Source organism: Sorghum bicolor, chromosome 8 (genome assembly GCF_000003195.3).
Source record: "Sorghum bicolor cultivar BTx623 chromosome 8, Sorghum_bicolor_NCBIv3, whole genome shotgun sequence".
NCBI classification, from domain to species: Eukaryota; Viridiplantae; Streptophyta; class Magnoliopsida; order Poales; family Poaceae; genus Sorghum; species Sorghum bicolor.
The window spans coordinates 1,059,455-1,076,433 of NC_012877.2; the positions used below are offsets into that span (position 1 = coordinate 1,059,455).

General features: G+C 43.0%; 1 protein-coding gene across 1 annotated transcript; it reads right to left on the bottom strand.

The window, feature by feature from the left end:
- On the bottom strand, positions 10,134-13,174 carry LOC8071410 (BTB/POZ domain and ankyrin repeat-containing protein NH5.2). Its single transcript, XM_002442637.2, has 2 exons — positions 12,456-13,174; positions 10,134-11,338 (listed from the first exon to the last, which is right to left on the bottom strand). The coding sequence occupies exons 1-2, from the start codon at positions 12,927-12,929 to the stop codon at positions 10,370-10,372; spliced, it is 1,443 nt and encodes a 480-aa protein (XP_002442682.1). The 5' UTR covers positions 12,930-13,174; the 3' UTR covers positions 10,134-10,369.

Below are 16,979 nucleotides of genomic sequence, written 5' to 3' on the forward strand. Positions count from 1 at the left end.
CAAACAAGCAATTTTTTTAATTAAATTCATGCCATCTTATTATTGCATATTGTTGGTCGAGCAAACTGGCCTATTGTTGTATGGATCTAGTAGTTGTAGTCAGTGGTACCAACTTGAAGGGGAAGGGACAAAAGGAGAAGACTTGAAGGGGCAGGGACAAAAGGTGAAGATACCATCAATGGTGTTTTGTCATGCGGTCCACACACATGCATGCATGAAAGACATATTAGCAAGCATTATGGTACGTCTTACAATAATGTAGATAGATTGACATTTTTCATGGTGGATTTCACTAAACTAACACTCAATGCTATAGATGTTTGGCACATCATATATATCTTTGTATAAACCTCATCGGTCAAAGTAAGTTAGAGAATAATTTGAAGATAAAACTATAATGTTATACTATACATTTTGGAATGGAGAGAGTAGAAACTTTGGATGTCCAACTAGTTTTAGAAAACAAGCGCTAATATCACTACTACAACACACATTTACATAGACAATCAAATTGGATTTTAGAGGCGGGCATAGAACCCACCTCTACAACAAAGTCACTCTTAATTAATGAAAAGCAATAGAGGTAGGTTGATGTGTCTGCCACTAGAAATAAAAAAACACCGCGCCACGGGCCACCACCACTACGCTGTATCCACAGGAGTCACCACCGTTGCCGATGAGGATGATGCTTCCTCAAGAACACTGGCCCATCCACTAATCCAACCTCCTATCCACCGCCATGGCACATCCTCTTCCTCTCATGTCCCCATGTCCTCCTCCTCGAACATTGTCGTCGCATTTCGCACCGAACTTGTGGCCAACCTTTGACCTAGCGCCATACATTGACAAACAGTGGAGGACAATTAGGAGAGATGAGATCAAGGAGTGGAGAAAGAGATCGAGGAGAGAGGTCAAGGGAGCGCACCTGTTGCCACCACTGACCACGAGTAGGGGCTTGGCCGCATTGCCCGCCAATAGACCACGAAGAAGCACAACAACTAGATCCATGACGAGGAGGAGCCAAGAAGGATCTGTGGCTTAGACAGATCCACAATGAGGAGGGGCCTAGCCGGATTCTCTTGCTTGTCATGTAGAGAGGAGAGGTGGGTGGTGGGCGACATCCGTGGGGAGAAGAGAGGTGGGGTAGCGTATGGTCTCAACATGATACTGGAAGAAAGAATAACAGAGAAGAGTGGGTGTGAATTGAAGAGGCCAGGGTTAGTTATATGAACCTTGCTCAAGTTGGGCTAACTTTGGAGGCTACCCTCTTAAGAGACCTGTCTATTCTAGGAGACCGTCTTGCTTTGTGGCAGCCACTATTAATCAAAGTTTCTTGTCTTTTGTATAAGAAAGCACTTATCCTATAAAAGTACCTGATTTTTGTTGTTGTTGTTCGCTAGGTAATTTTGTCATTGTTTGACTATAGAAAAAGCTGTGAATTATTGTCTCTTGTGTTTTGAACCACATCTGAAGGAAGATTACGGTTTTCATACTTGCATTGTTTTAGAAACTAGAAATGTTTACTTACATCCAAACATATAGCAACTTTCCAAAAACCACTGTGTTTTATAGAAAACAGTAGTATATGTGCATGAAACTGTTTTGTCCAATATATATACTCCAAAAACACCACTATTAATGTTTTGCATCGTGACAAATGCCCAAACTGTGCATGAAATGATGTGGTTAGCCATCTGCAGGGTGTTGTTTTTGTCCTTCCGGAGAGGCGGGGGCAAATAATAATGCACGCCGCTGAACACACACACACACACACAACACATGCAGTTAGCCAATGATATACATGGATCAGCAACTCGTACACAGGTCTAGAGCACACTCTAGCTAGCTACCTAGCATAGGTCGAGAGATGCATGCATGAACATTGAACAATGTTTGTCCCGTTTTGATTTCCATGATTAAAGTTTAGTCGCTGTTCCATCTGATGTTGGAGACACACATAGAGTATAGTATTAAATATAGACTAATTACAAAACTAATATATAGATTGAGCCTAATTCGTGAGATGAATTTTTTAAGTCTAATTAGTCCATAATTACTGGTGAATTAATCCATGATTGCTACCGTAAACATATGCTAATGATAAATTAATTAGCTAGGCTTAATAAATTTATCCGTGGATTACTGACGAAATCTGTAATTTATTCTTTTAAGTATCCAAACACTCTACGTGACACCCATATAACATCCGAGATGTGATACTTCCTTAAACTTTAGTCCCTACACTAGCTATTACGTCCAAACACCCCGGTTAGATCGAGCAAGCTACAGACACAGATGGTGGGCCGCCGTCCGGGGACAAGCTCTGGCCAAAGGTACACAGTGCATGCAATCCCCAAGCAAGCAAGCGCAGCAGGACGAACAGGAACACACACAGTTGCCCCAGCCCCCAGCTAGGACAACGACGGACGGCCACGGCCACACCCCGCGCCCGGAGGCCGGCCGGAGGGACGACGAGGCCGGGAGACCAAGCTTTTATTGTGAGGTAGATGTTTTCAACAGTCTCGCCAAATGCATGGCGGTACCACCGCCGTGGGGACGCCGGCCGGCGGTCTCGTCAGTACGTCTTGCATTGCCCGTGCATTGTTGGCCACAGTCCGTGACTCATCATCAGCTACCTTGTTGCTAGCCATGGACCGAGCTGCCTGCATACGTGTAGGCCTTGTTTACTTTCAAAAATTTTTACAAAATATAAATAGTAGCGTTTTCGTTTATATTTGATAAATATTGTTCAATTATGGAGTACTAACTAAACTCAAAAGATTCATCTTGCAAATTATAGATAAATTGTGTAATTAGTTATTTTTTTATGTTTATTTAGTGCTCCATACATGTGGCGCAAGATTCGATGTGATAGAGAATGTGAAAAATTTTGTAAAATATTTTGGGAACTAAACAAGGCCTTGGTCATATATATGCAGGCCGGCATGCATGATGCACATACACACATGCATGCATGTTTGTACATGTCCGGCCTGCGACGGCGCAATGTGAGTCGTCACACACATGCATTGTCACACATATATGTTTGCCTGCCGGCGGCCGGAGCCCGATTATCCGGCCGCTCGTAGGAATCTACTGCAGTAACAAACTGCAGAGATGGAGGACAGCCCCCTTTGGTACTAGATGCCAAATATATATAAGAATGTAGAGGAAACTGTGTATGGTGTACGTATCCACGAACGAGAGGACACACTGGCGACGACACGTACACACAGTACACGGGGGTGTCTAGCAGCTAGTTGCATTGCTTGGAGCTGGACTATATATACTGTTACAGGTTTTCCGCAACATGCCTGAACCCTGAACTGTACGCGCACCTGTACCTTACCGGTAGCTCTCCCTCGGCCAGGTAGCATTAACTAAAAATATGGGCGTTAACATAGATATAAAGATACAGAGAACTAGTGGAGTGATTCTCCGTCTGTCTTTTTACATTATTACTTTTGTTCATTCAAAAGTGCTGTTGCGTTCTCGTCTAATCCGTATTTGGTGATCTAGACTCACGATCAGTCTTCATAGATATGACTATATGAGCTAGAACCCGCCGCATGTTTGTGCCTTTTTAGCTACGATGTCAATGCAAGTGTAAACCATTTTTAGGAGACAACGAGTTTCATTAATGGAGGCGCTAAAAATTTACTAGTCTTGCAAAAAACCTGATGATTTTCGGATAGGGTCATTCTATTTACAGAAAAGATAGTAAAAAAATATCTATTTCTCAAAATCAATTTACAGAGACATGTCTAAGAGCTACACATCTAAAAAATATGCCCTATTTTCAAAGGGAGACCTCTTAAAAGGTCCGCCTCTGTCAGTAGCCCTAAGGCCCAACATCCATCTAGCATCCCACTCTATGCCCATCGAGCCAAAAACTAGTTTTCTCTCTCTCTCTCTCTCTCTCTCTCTCTCTCTCTCTAATTTCCTCGACCCGTCGCGGTACTCTCACTTGGTCTCCACAAACTCCGCCACCCCCATCCTTGCTCTCTAAAGCGTGCTCTCCACCCCCTCTTCTCCATCATGATCGGCAAATCGAGACCTTACCGACTGGATCCACGATGGGATGGTCGTCCTTCTCGCCCGCAGCTAGATCGACAACATGGTGGCGCCAAGCCGTCTCCCTCACACCGGCGACTAGCTCAAATCTTGAGCACTGCGCATGGAGGCACTAGAGTGTGTGATTGAGATCCTTAAGAGCGACAGCGTCCTCCAGTCAGGATCCGCGAGCACTAGCCACCTACGATTGAGACCTGCTAGTGGTAGCCTCCTACCTGGTGTGGCCTCCTCTCTCCCTTTCCTCCACCTAGTGTGGCATCGTCTCTCCGACTCTCCCTCCCCCTCACTCTCTCTTCTCAAAGGTGTGAGGCGTGGCAGATTTGGTGGTTAGGGGTGACTATGTGGCGTGGCACCCAGGATCCATGGTCCGGCTCCTTGTGCATGCACTAGCGAGCTCCTTGATGGTTTCACCAGGTATGATATGCGGCTGGGCTACTCATGGACGCACCGATGACCTACTCAGTGGCTTCGCTGAGGGTGGCTCATGGAGTATCGCTAATGTGGGCTTGACCGCGGGCTTCCCTATCGGGCTTGGTGGCTCATTTTTGTTTTTTAATTTGATTTTCAAAGACGAGCATTTGCACCACCTCTATTGTTTATGATTAACAATGATAGATTACGAAAATGTTTATTGTGCTAATGTGGCCTACTTATAAAAACAATTTTTAATCCAACTGAATTTTCCGGTCATCTCTAAAAATGGTCAATGTTTTTAGAGGCAGCTATCATTTTTAGAGGCTTAGGCTTTTTAGCCTTCTCTAGAAATGGAGGTATTTCCAGAGGTGGCTAGCTACGGTAATTTGGTCTGTCTCTAAAAATAGGCGCAACACACTAAATTCATAAGTTTTCTAAATCAAGTGGGACAAAGAAACTCTATATCAAAATCATAATGCTCGAAGAGATAAAGATTAAGGAAGTTTGTAGTTGATAACTTTTTCATTTGAAATCATTTAAGATCCAAAAATTATGTGTTAAGTTTTCACAATTTGAAATCCAATACTTTAAAACTTTTCAAATAACCATAGATGGAGAAACAACCTGAATACTCCAAGAGATCAACATGTTTGTAGTTGATGACTTTTTATCCATTTGAAATCATTTACTGCCTGTAAATTATGTTTTAAGGTTTAAATTTTAAAATTCAATTTTATAAAAGTACCTCAGATGGAGAAACAAACAACCTAAACCAAAGCTACAGTGCTCAAAGAGATATATAAATTATGTTTTAAGATTAATGGTGAAATCAAATTATTTTTTGAATTATTCAAATAATCTCATATGGAGAAACGATCTAATCTGAAGTTTTAGTTCTCAAAGAGATCTAAAACTTCATACTTGAAACTTCTTTCATTTATTTAAATTTGTTTATTGTCTCAAAATGCATTACATTATTCACTAAAGCAAAAAATACAAAAGTTATGTAGTAGCTACAAAAAAGTAAAGTAACTTTGAGACGCAGTGGAATAGAGGTCCAAAGTTCGATCTCTCATGGCCACATTTGCTCGGACTCGAGTCTAGCATTCGTCGAGGGTTGGTTGGCTGGCTTCTCCTTTTTGTTAATTATCTTTTCTATTTATTTATTTTTCCCAATTTAAAAATTTTAAAAGATTTTTAGAAGTAGTTGGATTTTGGTTCGCTTCACAATCTCTAGAGGCAGGTATGTGGCTGAGTTTCGGCCCTTCTCTAGTGATTGATTAAATTTCTATAGGCGGCTAGATATCCGCCTCTTGATAAGTAGATAGTATCACATTGAGTCTAGATGTTTTTTTTGTGATTTTTCTAGGACTTATGTGTCTCTTTGCGTGGATTGACTCATGGAGGTTCTAGAAGGAGTCTCTAATTAGTAACAATAAGATTTATATATTTACACCATATTTGAATTGAATAATGCATGTTGCCACATATTTGAATATTATGTTTTACATCATAAGATCATTTAAATTGTAACTTTTAACTCTTCAATGCATATTGGTGCAACACAACATATGATTTAAAATGGATCATAATGTCTTTTGTACTGTTGACAGTGTGATAGGTAATAAGATAATTTGCTCATAGTACAAAAAGGACAATGACGCGGCGTAAAAACTTTCCATGTGCATGTGATCTGTACAGGTCCTGCTTTCATGACATAATTGTATGAGTGTACTTGTACAGAATACTAGTCATCTACAGAACCATATGTAATATGTGCAGTGGCATTAATATCATATACAGATCGACTCAGCGACGTTTAGGCCTTGTTTAGTTCACCCCGAAATCCAAAAAGTTTTCAAGATTCCCCGTCACATCGAATCTTGTGGCACATGCATGAAGTATTAAATATAGACGAAAACAAAAACTAATTACACAGTTTGTCTGTAAATCGAGAGACGAATCTTTTGATCCTAGTTAGTTCATGATTGGACAATATTTGTCAAATAAAAACGAAAGTGCTACAGTAGCAAAATCCGAAATTTTTTCGGAACTAAACAAGGCCTTAGATAGATAAGCTGCAACCACACAAAAAAAGCGTGGGCTTCCTTTTATAGTGTTGCGCTTTTAAAAACTATTTGGATGCAACATTTTGGCTTGCTGATTTTTCGGCGGCGGCTGCTACTAATGCTGATTTATTATAAAAGAAAAGTACTATTTCATGACTGAAAAGTAGTGCTACCACGTTACTATATATGTGGACATAATATATATCTTTATTAGTTAACATACTTCCTCCGATCCGCCCTGTAATATATATAGTGTATTCTAAAATTCTAAGACAACTTAAAAGAGAACACCCAAATGACGCATGTGCCCATAGATTATTTCAATTATAGAGTTTCTCCTTAAATTATGGTTTTCTTTTCAAAAAACTTTGCCAAATCTAAACATAGACATTATGTATAATGTATTATATTTTATTACAAATTTTAAAAATCATAATACACTGTATTTTAGGACAAGGGGAGTATGTCATTTAGAGAGAAAGATTAAAAAAGAAAAAAGAAAGAAAAACAGTAACATCGAAATCAGTTTGTCATTTATATATTCTCAAAAATATACATCTGACAGCCATAATTTGTACAATAAAATAGTCGTAACACCTATGAAATTTACCTTGAGAATTTTTTAATTATTCTGATTTTTATTTCACATGTTTTTCCTATTGCTATGCTAACTAATTAATATTTTGTGGACAAGACTCAACGACTCATGCATCATGCATTCAACTTCTTTTCATTAGAGGGAGCAATGGCTTTTTTCTGGAGCATATCAATATCTATGTATAGAAATATAATGGGCCCAGTGTACATTGATCTCAGTCCACACGTAATGACATAAGCTAAATGCTTTGAGTATGTAGTTATTATAGTAGGATGTTGAAATACCATATACAATGCAAGGGCAAATCTCATATAATTCAAAAGTTGAAATCATTAGGATTTATGACTTGTTAATGCATCACTCTTTTATCATAATGCTAGCTAATAAGTTCCATTATACCCTGCTACAAAATCATAACTAGAAGAACTCGCGATTCAAAGTGCATATAGATCAGTGGCAACTATGATGTGTTTTCAATCATATATTTGTGAATGGAAGTAGTAGGTTTAGGAAGAAACACACGTTGCCTCTAAATGATTAATCAAATATGGGACAATAATCAGCATTTGATCTAGTATAACATTTAGAACTTGAAATCTACCCTATAGCATTTCTTATAAATGTATAAAATGCCAACTGCGGGCCTATTGTTGACAGATTTTGTCCACCATGGAAATTCTGGTTTCTGGCAAACAAACCAAAGTAGCACACATCTCATGATGTAGATGTATATAACCATCAGAGCATAAAGGTTTTCTCTTTGTTCTTTTGACAAATACAATACATATGTATATTTTAAGAGATGGTGGCAAACCATGGTAGCTTCTTCAATTTTCCTCTATAATTAATAAGGCACCATATGGAAGTATTTCCCTTCTATTTTGTATTTCTGCAAATCAGTGAGCCATTCCAGCAAATTTTTCCATAGTATGGAGGGGAGAAGCGAACCTTCGGTAAGCTAAGACTGCCACAGTTATATGTAGTTATGTACTACAGAGTATAAATGAATTGGGCATTATTTTATCAGGAACAGTAGGCCCAATTCAATCTTATTACAGAATAGTTAATTAGAAAATTAGTGACCCTTAATAAAAAGTCCAATGTTTTTTATCGTGAAACTGAGACCTCCAACAGTTTTGCATAATGCTTTTGCATTCTTGATTTTTGCCAAAATTCACAAAACACCTCTCCAACAGTTTTGCATATTGGTTTTGCATTTTTGGAAACTTGGCAAATTCCAAGGGAGGCTTGGCATTTATGCAAGTCCGTCCGCGACTTGGCAAACACCGATCTGCCGCGTCCCTCTACATCGCCATGGCGCACACGGGCCTCGCCACCGCGCTGCTCGTGCTCTACGGCCTCTACCTGCTGCTCGCCGACTTCCTCCGCCCGCTGCAGGGGGCGCTGCTCTGCTCCGTCCCGCTCCGCGAGACGCAGCGTGCGCTCGTCGCCTTCTGGGAGCCCCCGCTCCACGGCGGCCTCAGCGCCGCACTGCACGCGCTGCTGCTCGCGGCGCTCCGGTCCTCGACCGCCATGCTCGCTGACGCACGCGCCGCGCTCCTGCGCCGCCTGCTCCCGGACTCGTCGGCGTTCCCGCGCCTCCTCCGCTGGCTCGTCTCCTTCTTCTTCTTTCTCGTCCTCTTCGAATGCCTCAACACGAGTGGCAGCGGACTTCCTCAACGCAAGTGGCGGCCGACTTTCTGAACGCGGAAAGGAAGCCCGCGAACGGACCGAGACCGCGTGTGAAAACTTTCAGCAGTTGAGTTCATATTTTGGTAAATGGCAAGTCAGATTTGCAAAACTCTTGAAGATGTCTTATTTTTCTCCTTTCCATTTGCTTTCCAGAGTTGGCAAACTCCAACGAATAGCAAAGAAAAAATGTCAAACTGTTGGAGATGCTGTTGGCATAAGAAAGCTGGAAGAGTGGTGAATACAAGAAGGTAACTTATGGGATTAATTAGAGAAGAGCAAGCAATCACGAAACAGTAAAAAACAAAACGTTGATCACCATGTGCATGCTTTCCATTGTTTGCAGTATTATTACTCTCTACTAGTGAGAGCTACCTAGATCTAGTCATCTAGATGACCGGCAAAATTCATGTTTTAGCCAGGTTGTTAATACTCCCTCCGTTTCAAATTGTAAGACGTTTTAATTTTTTCTAGATACATTACTTTCACTAAGTGTTTAACCATTATGTACTCCCTCCATTTGTATTTATATGTTCTATTAGCTTTGTCCTAATAAGTCAAACACTTATATCTTTGACCAACAATTTCACAAAATTTATGTACAATAATAACATAAGATTTATATTTTAGATTCACCATGAGAAATACTTCCATATATAATTTGTAATTCATATGTTGTGAAATTATAAGAATTTTTAAAATGAATGGTCAAAGATAATAATGTTTCACTTATGACAAGCTAATGTGACATATAAATAAAAACAGAGAGAGTATATCTAAATGTATAGCAAAAGTTACGTATCTAAAAAAAGGCAAAATGTCTTAGAATATGAATTAATGGAGGGAATACGCTAGCTAGCTACTAGTACTTCCTTAGATAACCAATCTAAAAACTCTAAAGCAATATCTAGAAAAGTATATTATATATGCTAATTAACGAAGTGCTTAATATAATCAATGTAAAGTAGTATTATTAATGAATAATCAGCAACATGTGTGCAATATAATATCTATATCATTGAAATTAAGTCCACACTTAGAATCGCCTTGTCGATTGAATGGCTTTGCTCCCTGCTTTCCTACCATGCATCCAAAGGCTACTACTACAGACTACAGTACCAAAAAGCTGCATTGCATAAAGACATGTAAAAACACCAGCAGCTACAAAAAAAAAAAAACCTTATTCATGCTGTACACTAGTACTGGAGCTAGCTAGCAATCCAAGCTCTGGATTGCATGGTGTATGTTGGACTACTATTGTTGAAGCCCCATTACAGGCTTCATCACAGTGAAGAATTTGAACAAAGCAACAGTTGCTTTGCTCCCCAGTCGTCGATCAATAATAATGCCGGGATCGTCGGATCATCGAACAATCCACATCAAATACCATGAAATTCTTGCTCATGCAGGCATATCTCCTAGTCAAATAGTAGCTAGCTACACCATGACCTCTTACAAAGATCCAATCCAACAGAAAAAAGATCATCTTGATGATGGATTATAAAAGGGAATAAGGGCACAATACTTATGGGAAGCCGCCATTGGGGAAGTACAAGTTGGATGGGCTCCCTCGGCCGCCGCCGCCGCCGTTCCCCTTCCTCGCCTCACCGGCGGCGACCGCTGCAGCTGCCATCTCCTGGCCTTGGTACATGAGCGTGGAGTTCATCGTCAGGCTCACCAAGCTGTCGTCGGCGTCGCTCCTCGGGAAGTTCCCGCCTCCATCGCTTCCCCCTGCGTCGCCGGCGCCCTCGTCGCGCGTGGTGACCATCACGGCGGACTGCACGAGCTCAAGGCAGAGCCTGAGCTTGTTGGGCTCGATGTGCGTGAGCCCCGGGACGGCGCCCTTGAAGAGGAACTCGGAGGTGAGGCCGCGGAGCACGTCGAGCGGTGTGACGCCGTCGAGCGTCCGGGCGCTGGGGTCGGCGTGGTGGTCCAGGAGCACGGACACCATGTCCGGGGAGACCATCTCGGCGGCAAGGTGCAGCGCGGTCTTCCCCGTGGGCCCGGCGCGTGAGTTGACGTCGGCGGCGCCGAGCTCCAGCAGCGCCTTGACGACGTCGCGGCCGCAGTGCTGGACGGCGTAGTGCACGGCGAGCGCGTCGTCGAGGTCCAGCCCTTCGCCCATGACCATGAGCTTGACGAGCTCGATGTCGGCGGCGTCGAGCGCGCGGCGCATGCGGCGGATCTTGTGGTCGCGGTCGGCCGCCGACGACGCGGCGTTGATGGGGAGGTAGTGGTGGGTGAGGAACGGCGAGCGCGGCGTGGTGGCGGAGGAGACGGCGGCGCCAGCTGGGGACTTGGCGCGGATCTCCTCGATCTTGGCCACCACGTCGATGGGGAGGTGCTTGGCGAGGAGGTCGGCGGAGAGGCCCGAGCGCGCCACCAGGTGGGAGCAGGTGGCCCAGAGCTCCTGCATCTCGAACTTGCGCGACGCCATCAGCACCTTCATCACGTCGTCCACCGATGCCTCCTTCACCATGCTCTCCAGCTGCTTCTGCAACAAAAATGGCAGACAGACAGACAGACAGACAGATATAAACTAATAATCAGATATTAATTGCAGAAGAAGAGGATGAAAAAAAAGACAGGTGTTAATTAGCAGCATGAAATGTAGTGGCTGGCTGCTAACACAGAATCCAGCATCGATCAGCAGTGAATTGCATAGTTGTGACTTGTGATTGTGATTGCTGCAGCTGGCTAGCATGCATGGTGCTCGACTGCACTTGCATCGGCATGGCAGTTGTATTGTACATACAGTACAGCAAGGTGTTTTGGAAATGATGCACGGCATGTGCTGCCTTGTTGGGGATCGATCTCCCAGTCAGAAACCCTAGCAATGCAATTTAAGGAATGCAAATTGCTTGCAATGGGCAATTGGCCAATGCAATGGCGAGATGTGATGTGAGGAAGGGGACACGCAGTAGCAGCAGTCAGCAGACACTACACACATAAACAAGGATGGGCGTGTGAGTGTGACAAGACCCTTCCTAGTAAAAAGAAGATGAGTCAGGCACAGGCGGCATCTTCGATCCATCCGATCGATCCTGGATCCATGACAAGTGATGACAGACTGTGGCCAGGAGGAGAAGGTAGCGGCAGAAAAGCAAAGGAGACTACTGTGTGAGAGCAGAGACGACGACTAGCCATAGCCACAGCCACAGCCACGCCCAGCTAGCAGTCCCTGCCTGCCACTGCCATGGCCAGTGCACTCCCCATCTCTCCTTCCTCCGGCCATGCATTCCCTCTCAGATTCCACACACCAACACGACGACGAAAAAAGTAAAAAATCCCAACAGAAATGTATATCGATCGATCGACGCCAAGAACTGGCGCCGCAGGCTCCACAGAGCACAGTACGTACGTGGTCGTCGTCGTCCATGTCCTACTCCTGAATCCTGATGCCTCACTCATGGAATCCGACAGGCAAATAAAGCGTCCACGACTACGACGACCTAGGGATCTAGTCGAGTTCTCTCCTCAAGCTTCGAGCATGCATGCAGATGCAGATGCAGATGCAGGGAACAAAGAGGCGCAGGGAACAAATTGATGCCACACTGACACACACACACAGACACACACGGATGAAAAAAAAGATCCGTGTTCTTCCCCACCTGGACGAGGAGGGCGAGCTGCTCGACGCCGAAGGAGCGAGCGGCGGCGAGGGTATCGAGGGCGAGGTCGACGGCGGCGCCACACCGGGTATGCCAGCACCCGCGAGCGCCGCAGCCGGGAAGGGGTCCGCTCTTGGGGGCGGCGACGGAGGCCTGGCCGCTGTAGAGGAACTGGAGGACGAGGACGAGCACCTCGTAGCGGATGGAGCTGACGGGGATGACGAGGTCCGGCGTTCGTGCTCCTCCTCCTCCGCCGGTGGGCGGCTGCGGAGGAGGAGGAGGAGGAGGTGGGTGGTTGGGGTCGAGGCCGCAGAAGAGCTTGCGGAAGAAGAGGCTGCGCGCGGCGAGCACGCAGCGGTGCGCGTGCACCAGCCGGCCTTCCACGCTGAAGGCCACGTCGCTGAACGCCTGCCCGTTGATGAGCAGGTTCAGGTAGTCGAGGGAGAGCGACTTGAGCGAGTCCTCCGAGCTCATGATCTCATGTGCCGTGTGCCGTGCCGTCGATGACAGATCGAGGTAAATAAAGAACAACGGCAGCACCAAGCAGAGACGCCGGCCGGAGCTAGCCGCGGATTTTGGAGGGGAAAGCAGGCAAAGCAACTGTGTGGAAGGAGGGGGAGGAAGACGATGGAGAAAAGGGCAAAGGCAGGCTAGCTAGCTAGCTAGCTAGGGGTTGGGTGTGTCGAAAGAGATCGAGAGCGAGCGATGGAGGAGGGGAGAGAGGGTGGCTGTGCGAATTGAAGCGCGTGTGCGTGGCTTTGTAGTCTGCTTCACAGTTCGTTTCGTGGGTGGGGACGGCGTCGCCATCGATCGATCGATCGCCAGCGCCACGCTACAGTCCTTGTCTACAGTTCCATTGATGTGCGCGCACAATGGCGATGGGCCGCCGGGGGTGGGGTGGGGTTGGGGGGGCAACGATCGAGCAAGCACACACAAGGCGCGCGGGCGCGGCAGCTAGCATAGGCCACCATTGACCCAGCTAGCTGCTGCCCAATGAGACAAGCTAGCTAGCGTGGTGCCAGTGTACCATCAGTTAGAGGTGCTAAATTTTAACACGGACGGTAGTATATTGTAATTATAGTAATTAGTGTCCAATTATAAACTAATTAGACTTACAAATCGTTTGCAAATTATTCTCTAGCTATGTTTTTTATTTCGTAAATAGTCTATATTTAGTACTATATACATGTGTCAGAATATTCGATCAGATAAGTGTTAAAAAAAATAGCCTCAACCAAACATTGCCTTATTGTGCGTAGCGTCGTCGTTAACTAGTTCAGTGACCTAGATGACACCATAAGACATGTTTTGAAACCGTCGATACATTTTACTCAGAAATAAATGACTAATTAAATAAGAACATCATGATATATTTGAAAAGTATATATGGGGAAAATATGCTGCAAGTTATCCGGTCAATTTGGCGGATTAGATATATCGGACCAAATTGTTAAGGTTTTTTATTTCAAGTCCTTATTTTCAAAACCTTATTTTTCCATAAAGCTAATAGATGAAACCAAAGGAAACAGAAAGATAGAGGGCGTGCTTGATTACGGTCTAATGGTCTATTGTACACCACACTACATCTACGACGTTGCAGCTAAGGTGACGAAAATGGACACCACACTCAGTGGCGAGAATCCAACCTAGCTAGTTTACGCTGCAATCTTCTATGGCTGCCTATGCAGTCTTATCAACCAAATAGCAGATTAGATTTTCGTGGTGCCGTCATAGTTAGACTATACGTGACATGATGTAGCTGGGAACCAAGCAAAACAGTGTGATTTTCTGCATCAAAGTTCAAGCACAACCAAGGAACTACATTCTACAACCACTAGTTTTAAGGATCAAGGCATGGATTCACTACTGGCCGCATATTGGGGCGGCGAAGAATCCCCTTGTTTGGGCAAGATAGCCACCATCCTACGAATTCTTTGTGATCGGTGTGGGAAATGCACATGCATCAGGTGGATCAGGACCTCGTGATTGGCAAATCACCATTGCTCGACAATAGCCACCGCTCCGGAAAACCATAGTCTCGGTTAAGGATGAAAATGAAACGGAAATATTCCGAGCCGACCGCTTTCGTTTTCTATATTATGATATCGTTTTCGAATTTTGTCAAACATAAAAATTTGTTAGTTTTAGTTGGTTTCACAACCATTTTGAATCATTTTTTGTACTCTTTAATTGCTAAAATTTAGAAATACTCCGTACCGACCGCATTCGTTTTCTATATTGTAATTCTGTTTTCGACCATTTCCGACCGTTTTCATCCTTAGTCTCGGTTGCCCCTCCGAGTTTCTTCGACTCGACAAGAACAAAGAGGAGTGGGGGAAAGAAAATGGAATAGAAAAGTCTAAGGTGGTCGTGTAAATTTAACCATCTACCTCCCCTCCTCACATATGACTTGCAACTACTGTTCTATATATTAAGCCACTTGGAGCCGCGCTTATAGAGGCACATAGCAAAAAGGAAAAACAAAAATGAAATGGAGCTACAAGCTAGGGGTGGTGAGCCACTTTAAAAAAGATTTATATATAGACATGAGAATAAACTTTTAGAGTTGATATAGAACTTAAGTTTATGGACCTCTGGTAACTCGATAATAATTTAGTGTTATGATTTTGGTCCTGTTGAAACTGCTACACTTGAGCTTAGTTTTCTATTAAATCTACCAGTCATTTAGCAGTGTTTATCCACATAGAGAGAACTAGAGATATACACACAGCTATATGCCATGCACACAGGGTAGCGCTGCTATAGCGTAGGATCCGGTATGCTTTGACCGCGTTTATTTCAAGTGCACACAACAGGAACTGTCGAGTGTGCTACTAGCTGCTGCTTCAAAATTAATTGGTGAACATGGATGCATTTGGTTTTGGCAGAGACCCATAACAGCGTTTGGTGTCACTGTACAGTAGCCATGACACGGACAAAGTTAGAGGGGACCGGCCCGACCGCGCTATTCCATTTGCTGCGTGCAAGCTGAAACAGGATATACCCCCACGACGGTCCCAAAATAAATTAACTTGTCTTAAATTAAACTATTTTAAATTTGACTAACTTTATATAAAAAGTATTAATATTTTATTTATAACATGATGAAATTAGTATCACTAGTTACATTCATGTATTTTCATAATCTACCCATTTGATGCCGTAAATTTTATCATTAATCTACCCATTTGATGCCGTAAATTTTGTCATCTTCACTATAAGTTAGTCAAACTCAAATATATATAGTTTGACTTAAAGTGATTCTAGAAGTTGATTTATTTTAGGATGGAGAGATCTAGAGGACAAGCTAGAGAGAGATATAGAGAGTTTGGGAGCAATATATGTAGCATTAACCTATGTAAATATACTTAGAACACCTCTAATAGTGACTTACTCTAGCTCTAAGTATTTTATTTCATATTTCAATAGAAGAGATAGAGGAAGCCTATCTTTTATTCAAGAATTAGACTTATGCATGGACTCCAAAATCATGTGAGGTTATAGTTGTCATGTGAGACTATACATACTGTGAACTATATGTGCTAAAAATTAATTTTATTGGAGAAGTCGTCTTAGAGTTGGTAACTTCTCATACTCCCTCCATGTTAGTAAAAAAGGTCATTTTGGATAGTGACATGATCTCTAAAGCGTAACTTTGACCTGAAGGGAGTACGTTGAGGGTTTATGCGGCAACACGAAGGGAGCAGCCCTAGCTAGCTAGGGCCTTGTTTAGTTCACTCTGGAAACCAAAAAGTTTTCAAGATTCCCCGTCACATCGAATCTTGTGGCACATGCATGAAACATTAAATATAGACGAAAACAAAAACTAATTACACAGTTTAGCTGTAAACCACGAGACGAATCTTTTGATCCTAGTCAGTCCATAATTAGATAATATTTGTCACAAACAAACGAAAGTGCTACAGTACCAAAAAACTTTTCACTTTTCGGAACTAAACAAGGCCTAGGTTGGGGCTGGCCATAGCACCTCATTAATGTTAGCTGGTGTAGTATTATTGTACTCTTACACTCAAGGGAGTCACCTCATTAACTGTTTTGATTTCTCGGTAACTTTAGTGTCAAGATGATGGAGAGTACTACAGTACAGTGATGGAGAGTGTGACAGGGGGACAGGTCGGCATGAAGCCACTTGCCTATCTCACTACTACACCTTTTCCCTTCACTAGTGTACTCGATGAGAATTGTTCAATCCCATCAAATGTTGTTTTGTATACATGGAACACATCATAAATAAAAAATTAAAGTTTGTCCCCCTGGCCTAATTAACCAATATTATTCAACTGGAACAAGAATATTCGTGTATATATATATATATATATATATATATATATATATATATATAATCATGCAAAGTCATGGAAAAAAATGTTAAGAAGCGTGGAAGAAAACAGTAAGGGTATGCAACCAGTATCATAAAAATGGAAAGTAAGTACTATTATTAATACAAATTATTTGGCTATAATGTTGAATATACACCTACGATCAAATTATTACATGGAACAA

What these genes read in the sequence shown, in the direction of transcription:
- LOC8071410 (XM_002442637.2), bottom strand. Translation starts at nt 12,929, where the DNA reads ATGAGCTCGGAGGACTCGCTCAAGTCGCTCTCCCTCGACTACCTGAAC. An exon ending in AGCTCGCCCTCCTCGTCCAG is followed by an intron (nt 11,339 to 12,455) that starts GTGGGGAAGAAC and finishes TTTTTGTTGCAG; the next exon opens with AAGCAGCTGGAGAGCATGGT.